At 35.5% G+C, this 15,513-nt stretch overlaps 3 protein-coding genes across 4 annotated transcripts in view; all 3 read right to left on the bottom strand.

Moving 5' to 3' along the window:
• Positions 1-6,292: 6,292 nt before the first annotated feature.
• On the bottom strand, positions 6,293-8,683 carry LOC125057374. Its single transcript, XM_047661031.1, has 5 exons — positions 8,227-8,683; positions 7,602-7,956; positions 7,184-7,424; positions 6,635-6,927; positions 6,293-6,592 (listed from the first exon to the last, which is right to left on the bottom strand). Coding segments are annotated over exons 1-5 (1,347 nt in total). The 3' UTR covers positions 6,293-6,591.
• A 5-nt stretch (positions 8,684-8,688) lies between these two features.
• Positions 8,689-9,326, bottom strand: LOC125057375 (protein cornichon homolog 4). The gene has a single exon (XM_047661032.1). The coding sequence runs from the start codon at positions 9,160-9,162 to the stop codon at positions 8,689-8,691; it is 474 nt and encodes a 157-aa protein (XP_047516988.1). The 5' UTR covers positions 9,163-9,326.
• A 1,555-nt stretch (positions 9,327-10,881) lies between these two features.
• The window catches only part of LOC125057156 (myocardin-related transcription factor B), a 41,036-nt gene continuing 36,404 nt past the window's right edge, over positions 10,882-15,513 (bottom strand). For both annotated transcript variants that reach the window (XM_047660653.1, XM_047660652.1), the window contains exon 6: positions 10,882-15,378. In XM_047660653.1, the coding sequence (XP_047516609.1) occupies positions 13,345-15,378 (2,034 nt within the window). In that variant the 3' untranslated portion in view covers positions 10,882-13,344. The remainder of the gene's footprint in view (positions 15,379-15,513) is intronic.

Here is a 15,513-nt window from a genome sequence, read left to right as displayed (position 1 = left end):
TATAAAATTATAAATTATATTTCTCACATTACACTGTCATTACATTTAACAGTTTATTTTTTATTTAGATTATGTACTTCCACGTTCTTAATCTATAAAACACACTTAAATTAAACTAATGTAAATTAAAAATGTTTAGTTCCTGTGGCACCATTAATGCTGGCAGCATTTCCTTGTTTTTCTGCGATACTTTTTCGTTTCGCTTACTTAAATTAACGCCTGTGCACCTGAACCCCACGGCCCAATTGACTCTTCTTAAAAGGGTACAAAATCAATGTTGGAGGAAAGACTCTTACATTTTATATAAGTTGTATTGATATATTTATACATAAAAACATTTTTGAAACATGTATTACATGTACGGAACAATGTTTTATATCATATAACGTAAATCATTTTCCACTTCACTTGAACGAATGTTTTGCTAAGATGTCCAATGAACTGAGATATTTTACATTATGTAACGTCCATAAAATACAGCTTGAAATATAAATTATTTATTTTTAACCGTTTATTGCTGATAACACCACCATTTAAGATTAAGAAATTGAAAAAACCGTAGGTACATTGTGCACGTTCCCGATATAAGGTGATCTCTTCCAGGCAATCGTTTTAAAGATACCGATAATATAAAATAATTGTGAAGAAGTGGAAGAGATATTATTATTTCGTAATTAAACGTTTCGTAATACCACAGAACACATGTCAGAAATTTTTGAAGCTCCTTCGTCTAAAAAATAAAATAAATCAGTGGCGCTACAACCTCTTTAGGTCTTGGCCTCAGATTTCTGAATCTGTTTCGTGATAATTTTTAAATCTAATAGGCAAATAGGTGATCAGCCTCCAGTGCCTGACACACGCCGTCGACTTTTTGGGTCTAAGACATGTCGGTTTCCTCACGATGTTTTCCTTCACCGTTCGAGCAAATGTTAAATGCACACATAGAAAGAAAGTCCATTGGTGCACAGCCGGGGATCGAACCTACGACCTCAGGTATGAGAGTCGCACGCTGAAGCCACTAGGCCAACACTGCTCTCAAATTACCAATAACCTTCGTCTATTCGTCAAAAACAAACCGGCGACGCGCTTGTGAGCCTTCTAGCAGTGGGAGTGTTCTTGGGTGGCTGTATCGCTTAACATCAGGTGTGAGGTGAGCCTCCTGCCAGTTTGCCTCCTTTTATTAAAAAAATATAAATGAAAGTCTTATTGCGATAGCATGTATCCACGCGTGAAGAATGTTTTTGCTGTTTTCTGTTAAATACATTTACAAGTTCCTAAGTCCACCTTTACTCTAGGAACGTAAACATTTATTATATAATTTTCTTCACGTTAAGTAAAGATGATTCGCAATTTACTTCCATATTTGCCTAGTAGTTAGTAAGTATCAAATAGATGGTATACGTGGAGAAAGTTTTGTTTGTACGGGACATATATAAAAACTTGCAACCTCATGATTATAATAACAAAGATCGATGGAATATTAGATATTATATTCTAGTAAAAAAAAGTATTTTATATATAGTAATTATAATTCCCACAGATTTTGTGCAGGAATAAAATGTTCTAAAGATAGAATTTATAGTACTTACATTTAATCTAGTACTTATAAAAGATTTTTTCTTGATTGAAAAAGATCTAGATTAATAATTGACAATTATCACAATCACTATTGTCGGTTCCATCTCCCGTCGACCATAATAGATTTCTTTCTACTACATTAACTACTACTAATAATTACATTCTGTCTTACTTCGAAGTTCGAGCTTAAGAAGAAATTGTATTATTGTATGTGGACGATGATATACATATTTGTTTTAATTTGAATTAAATTTATTGCCCCCCTGATAGACTTCCTTAAGTATTTTTTCTTCGTAAGCTCTGAGTACGACAGAATGTAATTTAGTAGAAAAAAGCTTATAATAAAGCTATTATGAATTTTAGCAAGATTTTTTGCGAATTCTTCAACAATAATTGCTACATTTCAGTCAATATACATATAAAATTGATCAAAAATCTGTTTGTTACTTTTTAACGCTATCACGTACATACAAAAACATACGGACGCGGCCGGGGAACTACATAATTTATAACAATGTTATGGTAGAAATACATAAGTAAGGTGTATTCAACATGTTCCTGAATCTAACTACAACGGTTTTTATAATCAGATGTAGCGAAGTAACTAATCGATAATCGAACAATTCACATGATCATAAATACGTGTCACCTTATTCTCTCCTATATTAAACAAAATGCGTATTGTGCTTATCGCACACACGCGATTTCAACGTAAAATCTATGAATACGAGATAAAAACATAATCGCAGTAAGCGGATCGTGATTATACACCGTTCATTGAACTACTTTTAATTCTATTAACAGTGGTACTATTTTACGGAAACAACACGGCAGTTTTACATAGTACGACCTACTAAATAATTATATGTTCTACTAAATAAAGGTATCATAAATTGTATTTCTTAATATTTCGTCGTATAAACCTAAAACCAACACAAGTACAAAAAACTGAAATAAGGTAAAACTCTTGCAACATACCACTGTAAAGAAAAATAATAAATACAGTGCAAATGTGCGAAATTACAAAAATGATAATACATTACAACTATTTACACCTAGTTTCAAACATACATTTCATTTTCCCATACATATTATAAACATAATGTCGTATAATGATAGGGGCTTTGTAATAAGCAATTTCTTTCAGACAAACAGTGTGTTAAGTAAGTACCTACCGTATATTCTATATAATAAATAGTAGTATAATTAAAGTTACATTAAGTTTGTATTATTATTATATTTAATACTAGTACACGACTTCCTTCAAATTCTTCCACTTGTCTTTTAGCTTCGCTACTTTATTCCAATGTCTTCTATTTCATCTTCCCAGGTTTCTAGTGGTACGTATCATATCTACTAAAACTAAAAATCTACAAAATAATACATACAAATGACTATCAAACAACTATATTTTTTTGTACTTATCACTTTTGTGGCACGAATTCAAACTATACATGAGACTAACTAAGCCTAAAAAGTAGTTCATTTATAGATGAGGCCGCACTGCCATCTAGTAGATATCTACGATTACATCTACTAATTGGTATAAATCAAAACAAAATATGAAAACGCTCTACGCTCAACGACTACGTAAGAAAGTGTTTAGCAATTGAAACTGTGTTAGTACTACAATTGTACAACTAGCACATTCCAAAGCTTTTTTTAAATATAAACTCGCTTTGTATAAGTACAAACCAACAATGTATTGACTAAACAAACAAAACTAAACAATAATTGCCAATTTCTGATTGCCTACTATTTGCAAAAAAAATGTGAAACAGGAGTTATCACACTAATATTATATACGATCTGCAGACAATAATAGTTTTATAATTGTTACGAGAAACTTAATACAAAAAAGGTTATACAGGGACATGGAACAATTGCTGCGCACTGACAAGCAGACTCAGCTAGTTAGTTGTAAGCTATTATAAACTCGTTAATGTGTATTTTTTACTGAGCATAAAAACTCGTCAATGTGAATCGGTATTATCTAAGTACCTCGTACAGACCCTGTGGAGTCACAGTTCACGAGTCATTTAATATGGGTAGGTAAAATTTCCATACTTTAATCTTGTCTGTTGTGGAAAGATACGATTGTAATAGTATGGATATGTCGCAGCCAACTACTTTAATTAGCCGTTCAATTAACAGCCTAGCCGTTTAACTAGCGGCCTGAAACATGTTCAGCCAGTTCATCAAACAGCTAGGCAAATGACTTTCAGGCCGCTAGTTAAACGGCGCCGTTTAGTACGAAGGCTAGGATGTTAATTGAACGGCTTATTAAGCTTGTTGGCTGCGACAGATATATAACTACTTACTAGCGCCAAAAGTAAGTGTGCACTGAAAACTTTATATCTCTTTCATTAATTGATTTGTTTCAAGGCAAGTAGGTGATCAACCTTTTGTGCCTGACACGCAGCAGATATAAGGATTGAATAACAATTTCCTCGATGTATTTCAACTTTATACGAGCAAGTGTTAAAGTTATATATTAACGGGATTCAAATGCACTTGAGCTAAAAATAGCATTGTCGAATGTTTAATAATTCGTCCCATAGATGGCGCGGAAATGAACTGAAAACCAACCAGGATTTGATTAAAAGTAAATTACATTCTAATTGTTAGTATGTGGAAGTAATGTCGACGCTCGTGTTCGTCACTTGTTTACATAATTACACATGAATGAAATGCATATTTAACTAATGAAACTAGTTCGGAAGCGCACATTGTAATTACAGAAATGACGGATTATTTTCTAATTATTTTACGTCCATAGAAATAATAATAAACACAATAATAATTTACAACCATTTATCAAATTCTTGAAGTAGCGAGAACTACCATTTATTGTATATGTATGGAGCCTGTGACTTGCAACTGAGATCGTATGTTTGAATCACAGCTGTGTAGTCCTACCAACAGATTTTTCTTTCTATATTTTTATTCAGTGAAGGCGACAATCGTGAGGAAATCAACCACATGTGTCATACAAGGCCGATATCCTACGTCTATGAAATAAAAATAATCAAAGAAAGGTATACGATTTGAGGCCATATTATTTCTGGATTATTATTATTCAAACTAAAACCATCAAAAACGGATTATAATATTTCGTCACTTAAATGATTTTAAGTAATAGGTTACTTTTGATTCTGACTTTTCTAGGGAAAGGGAAAGGGTGTGATAAATTAGAATAAAGAATTGAAAAACAATGTAAGTCATCATTACGTTTATTGTTACTTATTTTATACATATAGGGCCGTTTACAAAAATGTAAATATGAAAAAAACACCATGAAATCTCACACTTCTTACATTTATTCATATAACATATCACGATATATAAAATCATTTTGTTCACCTCCCTACGCTTGGGGCACAAATTTCATTCGGAATACACAATACATATAGCCGTAACTTACAAACTGCCGTATAGCGCCTAACATTAATATAAAAATAATAAAACAGTGGCGCTATAACATTTTTAGGTCTCAGATCTGTTTCATGATCTGATCCTGTGCCTGGCACACGCCATCGACTTTTTGGGTCTAAGGCAAGCCGGTCTCCTCGCGATGTTTTCCTTCACCGTTCGAGCGAATGTTAAATGCGCACATATACAAAAAGTCAATTGGTTCACAGCCGGGGATCAAACCTACGATCTGGGATGAGAGTCGTACGCTGAAGCCACTAGGCCAACACCAGTACTACCATTAAAATATTACTCTTATAATAGCACTAAATATTGATATAAAAATGTGGTGGAACGGACATTTCAAATGTGAATTAAGTTTACGCTTAAAGGAATCGAGTCGAAATATATCGGGATGTAAACTAGATAGTCTGTTATATATTATTATATAAGTTTTGATTGTTACGGGTTGCAGACCAAGAGCTAAGCTAAGTTAGTTTAGCTTAGCTCGCATAGCTGACGCAGTTTTACATACTTGTGTGCAGACCGCAAACTATGCGAACTAAGCTATGTGAGCTAACTAAAATATGCGAAGCTAAGTTAGTTGTGTATGCCGATGCGCAGCTACACGAGCTAAGCTAAGCCCCGCCCGCTACCCCGCACACCCTTTGCACATCCTTCGCCGTACTGACTGAGATTTGGCTTAGTTGTTGGTCTGCACGCTATTTACTTCTAGCTTAGCTTAGCCTAGCTTGCTTGGCATAGCTTAGTTTAGCCTTGGCATAGCTTAGTTTTCGATCTGCAACCGGCTTAAACCTCGTATTAAGTGAAGACAAAAACCACTCGATTTTTGAATTTAGACTCAAAGTAAATAAATTACAAACATTAAGGTTAAACCTATTTACAGTTTGGCATCAATCAAAATCGAATAAGCGTCCAGCACTTAGTTAATTTAGTATTGAAGCTTCAAATAATTATGTAAACAATTATAAATAATAAAGCCATTTCTGCAATACAATCGAATAGTTAACGTAAGCTATTTGAAATAAAACTAATAGTATTGTCTTTTATTGACATAACTTTTACACATTTAATAATAAAACAATTTTTTACCGGATTGTAGTTATGTATTTACAATTATTTTTCTTAATTTTAAATAGAGGATACCGTGAGCCATTTCTGCCAAAACCCTCCATCCTTTAGTCGATACCAACTCCGGGGAAATAAGTACAGATAATACAACTTTTTCTACAGCTGTGATACTTTTTGACATTCAACACCTTGTCTTCAGTCACCGTGACCATGCACGCTGTAAAGCACGTGAAACGTCGGTTAAATTTAAAACTATGAAAAATAATTGTAAATACATAACTTCAATCCGGTAAAAAATTGTTTTAATTTAAAATTAATAGTTGAATTAACTTATGATTACTAAAACTAAGGTGTGTGCTTAGGATATGTGAGTTTGAAATTAGAAGGTGAATGAAGCTATCTGTTACCCGGAGTGGGTACCGTTTACCTACCCAGTATACATTGAAAATTTGACTTGCATTAATGGTGCTGGAATAGTAATAATGTCAACTATTATCACTACAATACTACTAAAAACTAATAAAAATATATATAAGTATATAAAAATATAAATTAAGTTTTCGGTACTGTTATCTTTCCCCACCCCATATAAACGAAAACAGTGGAGTATGAATAAATTATACCGAATTGTGGACCCACAGAACGCCGTAATCTCTTTGGCTTCTCTGGTATCGGTTTTGCCGGGTGGTCGATACCCAGTTCCCCGTTTCCATAGCAACCAACTAATGGAGTGTCGGGGAATACTGTTCGGAATGTGTCTTGTTCAAATTTGTGCTTACGGTCTCGACCTATGCAAGCAAGTTTGAAGCAAACGCTATGCTCGAAGTGTGGGACAGACTTGGAAAACTGTAAAATTAAAAAAAAAAATTATACATATAAGATGCAAATTATTAACTCTTAGTAAAAGAAGCCCTTTGAGTTGTTTTTTTTATTTAGTACTTAAAATTGAATACTTAATTGTTTAATTTAAGATATAAAACTTTCAGAAATCTTATATGGATGGAAAATATTCCGTCCAACTGGCTTCTCAAAAAAATACTTTCAAATTATCACAAATGGCGACCAAAAGTTACAATGGAAATTAAAGTAATTTTATGTTTACCTGTGCAAGAGCCGAATGTATCTTTTGCTTGTCCCACTCAGAAGATTCAATTATTAATGAGAACATATCAAAATTGCTTTCATTTACAGTATTCTTCGGAATTGTGAATATGCCAATAGATATGAGATTGTCGCTCACTGCATCCCCTGAAGTATCACTCACCAAATGATTTATATCATTTGAATCACACACTGTATCTTCACAAATGCAGCCACCCATTGCATATGGTATGTCAGGTTGCCTGAAAAAAACATAAGTTAATGTTTAAAATTAAAAAAAAATTGTATTTTAATAAATTAAATGTTTTAAAAACTGTTACTTAAATGTTTAATGACAGTTATGAGAGCTGCAACATCAGTAACTAAGCATTGTATAGAACTTCTTAACTTTAAAATATATATTAGTTTTGATTACTTACACTTCTTTTACATGATTAAAAAAGACAACATCTTCAACGGAATTTAAAAGATGTTTGTCTGTCACAAACACTAAAAGGCCTTTAATTATGTTATCTTTTACAATATCATCAACAGCTGTATAAAATTGTTGTTTCATTTGCTTATAGTCTTTCAAGTTGATCATATCAAACTTGACATTAGGTATAACAGGTATAAAGATTCCTCCAGTGAATGAAGACAGGCTACACTGTGTTGATGTAAGCGTGTTTTCTTTGGTGTTTGAGTTAGGTAAAGGCATATATGCTACATATAACGCTTTGACTCCCATCATACATTCTTTTGGTGCCGTTGACAATTTGTGGATAGCATCAATAACTGTAAAGTGAGTGAAACCAAATTTATAATGTTATAAACATAAAAGTGGAAATTAACATAGAAACTTGTGGATTAGAACTGACATGACTCACTTGTTCACACACACACACATTGTACATACTAGGTTGATGATTGGTCTATTAAAACAGTTTAAGCATGGTACTCAATAAATTTCTGTTTAGCTGCACAGAAGGCTGACTTACTTGCTAGTAATTTCTCTCCTGCGCCATATTCATCCATAAAAAATATTTACAGCATCACAAAACTTACCTAAATGATACTTTCCACAAGGTGGATCACAACAACAAGGAGAAATATTCTTACAACTTATTGTCTTAGGAAACTCTGTTACATTCATAAATGTAAACACAGCTAATGGTTCATTAGAAAATGTAGAAGACTGTTTTATATGACCTTGTTTTACTGAAAAATCAACAGGGCATAGTTGTTCCTTCCTGAGAGCATTGATTGCAGAAAGCCATGTACTACATACATGTTTATATAGCAGCTTCTCCTGCCATCTCATATTGCTCAGTATTTGTTTAGCTATCACATAATTAGTGACAATACTTTCTATTTTATCATTTTGACATGCTACAATGTGTTTATCTCTCTCTAAATGCCTATTCTCTAAATATGCTGCTATGTTTTCATCTAATTGCAGTTTTGATGTGGGTTTAACAGTACATATATTAACACCTGATAGTTTACTATCTGATTCTGCCATATTTTTTATATTCTGGTCACAATCTCATAATCATTTCCTCTTGAAATAGGATCACTCTTTAACAGAGACAATATTAAACAATACAAATATATAAAGAAAAATACTAAGTAATAGCCAACGTGAATTAGTACATCACGCATATATCTCTTTAATTGGCCTCTATTATGAATCTCCGTGGGATCATAAGCACCCAAATTACCTTGAGGAACGGTTAAATACTGAAAAGTTAGCCAAATACACATAGGCAAATTCAAAAGAAACAATAACAGTTGGCCATGTAGCAATAACAGAAATGTGGTAGAAGATTGGCAAATGAACTTTGGCAGAAGCCAGTAGTTCAACTTATCACAGCACTCTTGAGCGTTCAAATAATCACATTCCAAATCTGATAGCGTTATAATGTAGTAGATAAGAATAAAGAATGATGCGCCGCTTATTAGCAGAGCAATCGCAAACAGTAAGGTTTCAGCAAATATCATCACTAACTCTGCGGCAACTTCAGCAGTCCTGGTCTATTTATACATGAAAATTAAAAAATAAGCAAACCGAGACAAAGTTCGTTTAAATATGCTTAAGATTTAATAATTGGTACAACATAATACTTCTCAAAAGAGTCAAGAATGAAGAAAGTAGAAACAATACATTGACAGTTGACTACAATACAAAAGGAAGTATAATAACTACTAAGTACTAACTAGGGGTGCAAACTGCAAACGTTAACGAATACTTATTTCACAGATTAAGTATTTAATAGATCACATTTGATTATTGATATCTGTTGACTGTTAGTTTTATTTAACATTGTAACGACGTCAGTTCACTCTTTAGAACAATTTTTTTTATTATGTTTAGAATACTTTATTATTAAAGTAAATCGTTTAATTACATTCTATTGTGATTATTACAATAATTATATGTAATCAAAATTGGAAAAAGAAAAAACTTTTTTCAATTTCGATTTTCCTAACATCAAAAAATTATTTATACCTATTAAGGCCATTAAAAGGTTATATTATTGAATTGTGATGGCGTTACAAATGCGATCTATTAATTTGACCCTACTTTAGTCTTGAGATTATTGTATTTAAATAATATGAAAAACATCTTACTAAGATATAAAATCTTGAACGAGAGAAATAGAGCGTTCTAGGATGAATCCTATGGTTTCTTACCTTCAGACGAGGAGTAAATATGTTAAGATACGCCCATACCTACCTTCTATGTAGGGTCATACCTACTCACTACTGCACCGCAGGTTTGGAACGTAACAGTTATGCCGTTGAGGCCCCAGTAGAATGTGAGTACCCGACCCGAGGTAGTTTTAGTGAGTATTACTTAACCAGTCTCTGAATAGCAGACTAGTAGAGTAGTATGTACGAGTATGTATAGTATGTGGTCAACACTTCTGCTGTTTATCGAGTCTCACACTCTCACATACTTAGGGTCCGTTCACACAGACCGGCTCGGAGAGCATCGGCCTGCTTTTTTCTTTTCACACAGACCGGGTCGTATACGCTTGGAATTGGCCGGAGCGGAGCCGCCAACTATTTCACATCGACCGGCTGGAAGAGATCTGAAAGCAATCAGAGCCGATCGGCTGCGCGAGCGAGAAAGAGCACGCAAGCGGAGCCGGTCGGCTCCTTTTATTACTTCACACGAAGCGCGTTCAGGCATTTTTAATGACAAAAAAGGTGCAAATGCAAAAATAAACTTTACTACAATCACTCAAAACACTGTTTCCAACGTGATAAAAATCTGCTCTCCTCTCCGAGCCGGTCTGTGTGAACGGACCCTTATGCTACTTTTAGGTGTATATCAAAAAAGACCTTAATATTTTCCCAATTTGAAAAAATTGCCACAGCTATAGCTGTCAACTCCTTATCACAAGTAATCCCACACAGATTTCAGTGTTTGAAATACACAATTCACAAGATTTTCCATTCTTAATTTAAGATTAGGTTTTGTAGAACATGTAGGTATGAAATCAGATACACTGTCGAACTATATTTTTTTCTTTCAAGAACATTTTGTCAAAGAAAGTTTTGGAACCTGACTTATATAGCTGCATAAAAATTACCGTTACTATAACATGTACTCTTTTATAAAGGTTTGAGGTCTGCAAATCAAGTAGGTATGTTCTATCAGAATATCAGCAAGAAATTATTATAGGAATTGTAAAAGGTAAAGAAAAAATAAAACAAGATTTGTAAATTTTTTATCAACAATCTTTTCTTATACTAATAAAGGCTTGGTAAATATTTACAAGGCTTCATTATACGGCAGGTAAAAAACTATCCAATTTCTATATGTTAATTTCGATATAAGTGATTATCACATTATCATGAATACTTGGCTCTGCCATACATTGGATATTACTAAGTGGTACTGAATATTTTTATCAAATACACGTTAATATTCATACAAACCTTAATTATAATAAACACACATATAACGAAGCCAGTTTTAACTTATTTTAAACAGTTACACAGCTTAGCACTGCCTATCACTTCAGAACATAATTATATCCAAAAACAAATGTTAAAACTCTCCTAAAGTAACAATAACGAATGGTGAAACAATTACCAAAATTAATCTCACTTTAATATCAGTATAAAGAAAGCAAGTTAGAATATGAAATCAAATATAAAAAGGGAAACTATTTAAGATTACTTTGTTACATAAAACCTGCCTTCTTCACCTCGATTAAACAGTAAATTCTATGCTAAGGCCCATGTGCATCAATTTTTAACAGTCAGTTTTATTTTGGGTTGGTCACTCTTAGCTAAATAACGAACCGTTAAAACGTTGACGCTCAAAGGTCTAATAATTCGTGATATTTGAATGAATACACACTAAAACAAACTAGGCCTGACACGGGAATGGTAGAATTGATTTAAATAAATTTTCTAAAAGGATAGGTACAATTTTGATGAGCAATTCTAATAGTATAAATATATTTAAGCTACAATAAAAATTACAATAATTTACTTATTTAATGGAATATAACTTATGTTTAGTAAAACAAAGAAAACCAATGTTATATGTTATGATTGATTTTACTAAAATCATATATTAGTAATGTCCCAGCATGAAAATGGGAACTATGGCGTAATACTATAAAAAGCCTAGAATATTTTACTATATTATGTATAATCGCATAACTATGTTATAGCACCATTCCTTATATGACTGTACTCTGATTATTGCAAATTACAAAAGTACAATCACATACCAAATACCAAACCAACCAATGTATCCAAAACTTGAAACTATCCGAATGGAAACTTTTGACTTACTGAGAAATACAGTTATATTTTATTCTTAGTAGCATGCACTATGAAAAATTAAACAGTTTTTCTCATATTTCCCCTTCGGAAATTTTCAATATTAGAACAGCACACACTCATTACTCTACTCATGGAAATACGTTGATTTGACAGCCGATGTAAATTTTTTTTGGCACATCACGGTCCGCCATCTTTCGTTGTCATTAAATTAAATATAAATGCAAATAATGGCAATTTGTCTCCAAATCTATTTTAAGTGCTAAGCAATGGTGAACGCGAAAACATAACAAGGGGAAAAAAATTCAAAAAATTATGCAGCCGCCCCTCGTGTTCCCTAAGTGACTACTGGCTTATCCTAAGCTCAACAGTGGAATGATATATTTGCAAGAATGTAATGTTCACACTTTAATATACATATCAAATGACTAACATTTTGAAACAACAAAACAAGGTAACTTAAATACGAGTGGAAGGTAGATCCAAATGGACTAAGGGGGGGCATAATTTTTTGTTGGCTCTTACACTTAATGAATATCTAAAATTGATCCCACGCTGGTCCCACCCATGACGATGGCTTGTGAATATGCAAATTGCCTCAAGATTGAATACCAACATTATTGAGTTCAGAAATGAGTCAAAAATTGTGTCGCAAGAGACAGTCACGGTAACTTTTGCATTTCAACAAGACTGGAATGTCACTTTGTCCAAACATTCAAAGTCAAACAAATATTAGAGCAAATTTATTGTCCCTCTTTCCTTAGCGTAAGAGCTAGCTTTATATTTTTAAGGATCTTATATTTATTTGAATCTGAGTCTTGGGACATGTTTTGGGTTATAGTTTCCAATCCAGAGACGAAATCATTGCATTTATGATTTTAATCGATTTTCTTAAGTGCAATTTAAGTAATATTTCGCCTCGAAATAACCCAATGGTAATTTCTCATAAGTTTTAGTCATCGGGCGGAATGCAGAAATCCACAACTATGTTGAGTATTTAAATTAAATAATTATATACATAAGTAGATATGCCTCTGTAAATAATATGGATATATTGTGAGCCAAGTATGCCACTGCGCAAAGGTGACGAAACACGTTACACTCACTAATAAATAAAACACGAAACTTACACTAATTAAAACTAGTGATACTAGCGTATCGGCTTAAGTACCATTCACTCATCAGTGTCGACACTATGTGTTCTGACACTTAGTCCTTGGAAGATAAGCGTAGACTAGCGTTACACCGCTACCCGGTAGCGTCACTATTAAAATCTAGCCGAATTAACCGACATACAAAAACTCACTCAATTGACGTCCGATAGAGATCAGGTTAGCATCGTTAGAGAGCGACACCGCGTTGGTGCGAGAGAGAGGGTCATGTGGCGTCGTACTCGCTCTTCTCCCACGAGTAAATCTTACAGGCGGGCCTCGGAGCGGGACGAGATAGAATGCCGCCGAGTAAGGGGTCGCACTGAGGCATGTGACCGCGCCCGAACAGATTCGGAAAGTTATTGTTCATGTAGTAGTCCGTGTCCATGTTCACGCTGTTGCCCAAGTCGAACTCCTTGAAATCGAAGTCACAACGGTCTTCAAACGTGTCGTGGCGCGTGTCTTCATTATGGAAAGGCAAAGACAGATCGTTGATGTCGGGAAAGTCTGTTCTCGATGTATCCAGGATGTCTCCATTAGTGAGTGCGGGTATGCTCATTCTTTCCGTTTGTTCGTCGTCTATGTCCATGCCGTGTGTTTCATCGCTATCGGTTAAAAGTGACAGGAAATCGTTATCGGATGTGGTGTTGCAATCCGCAAAGTTGGCATTGAACTCATTAGTGGCTAACATATCCACGTTGAGGTCGTCGTCTATACCGTCCACTCTTTCGATATCTCCTACAGTGGAGAGATCGTGACCCATAATTTCATTTTGGATCTCATTGAGTTCTCTCTGCAATTCGTCTGCCGCCAACGAGTCTCGGACGTGTGAGTCGCTGAGAACATCATCGGTTAAGACATCAGTGGGTGTAAAGTCTCCAGGACTGGCGGTGAGATATCCCGTATCAATGGACCTGTTAGAGGCTACATCTCCGACAGCCGACGGTGGCAACTCGCCGTTCTCCACAAGTATTTCCAGAACGTCATCCATTATCTGGCTGTCTTCACTATCGTGGATAGTGGACATTGTGGTTTGGGGCATAGGGGGAGGGGGCGGAGGTGGAGGTGGTGGTGGAGGCGGAGCCTGCTCCGGCTCGAAGTGTGTCGGCAAAATCGCTATGGGGACAACTTTAACACCGTTCAGAATGTACGCGGGGTTTGTTTTAGGTTGACTGTCACTTGTCACTTCAGTTGATGGGGGTGTCACAGTGAAAAGACGGACCAAGCGATCCGGAGCCGTATCGGGGGTGGCTATTACGTACCGTTGGGGTGGAGTTGGGGCCGACGGCTGTTGGAGTGCGTCTAACTTGGCTCTCAATTGAGTCACACACAGATGGGCCTGCAATAATCTTCGACTTTGATCACTGGCCCCGGCCGCTTCTCTTCGTACGGCTTCCAATTGCTGCCGCGACTCCTCCAGCTGTCGTTCTAACTCCTCTATCAATCGCCTCTGAGACTGGACAATGTCTTCCGACTCCGGGTCAGGCTTAGACTCCGGAGAAGCGATAGATACGGGTGAAGTTGGAGAATCTTCCAGCATTTCCATTAAGTATGGTCGGAGGCGGTCTATCAGTTGCGGCTTGGGACCGGATACTCGTAAGTTCCGGCGTTTGCACTCCGCCCTTAAGTCGGACACTTTCATTTCTTCAAAGCGTGAATTGGCAAAGCAACTGGATACTGGTAACGGAGGTGGCGGGGGTGGAAGAATATCTGACGAATCTGATGTTATTGAAGTGGAAGATGGCGCTGGAGACGCCGGCAGCATCAGCTGTAAGAGCAGTTGCTGTTGTTGCAGTAGCAGCTCGTACGGCGTCTCATCTGATCCAGGAGGTGATGATAATTTTTGGGCGTTCGGTGGGCCCTTGTATTCGTGGAACTTAAAGCGAGATTTGCACTTTTCTTTGATTTTGGGTTTTCGTCTGTTTGCTTTTCCTGGTGCTGGATGTTGCGTACTACATTGGGAGACACTCGCAGGGGATAAAATGGAAGGCGGGGATGGTGAAGGGGAGATTTCTTCCGGAGGGCCACAATATGAAGAGGGATGTTGTGGACGTCCTGAAGCGCCTTCGCAGGTCGCTTTAAAGGCTAGACTGCCACTTTTGACGGCCGTTTCTATATCCTCTTCTGTGTGTAGTATGTTCTTCTTTATGAGCTCGAGGGGGCCCGGTCGGTGGGAAAGCTGATCGTTGAGTTGGTCCGCTAGGCGAGCCTTCTTCAACATCCGTTGCTTCTCCGCCAAACTCGGGTCGACATGGCTCTCCTGTAATTGTAGAAATGTTAATTATCTCTATTGATTTTCTGGTTTAAATTAAAACTGTTTCTATATATCATTGTTACCTTAAAGTATTTAACAATTTATTCTAATTCTAAGCAATGTATTTCACATACAAATCAC

This window comes from Pieris napi, chromosome 16 (genome assembly GCF_905475465.1).
Source record: "Pieris napi chromosome 16, ilPieNapi1.2, whole genome shotgun sequence".
In the NCBI taxonomy this organism is placed as follows: domain Eukaryota; kingdom Metazoa; phylum Arthropoda; class Insecta; order Lepidoptera; family Pieridae; genus Pieris; species Pieris napi.
Note: the sequence above shows the minus strand (reverse complement) of the source record. Positions and strands in the feature narration are given on the sequence as shown.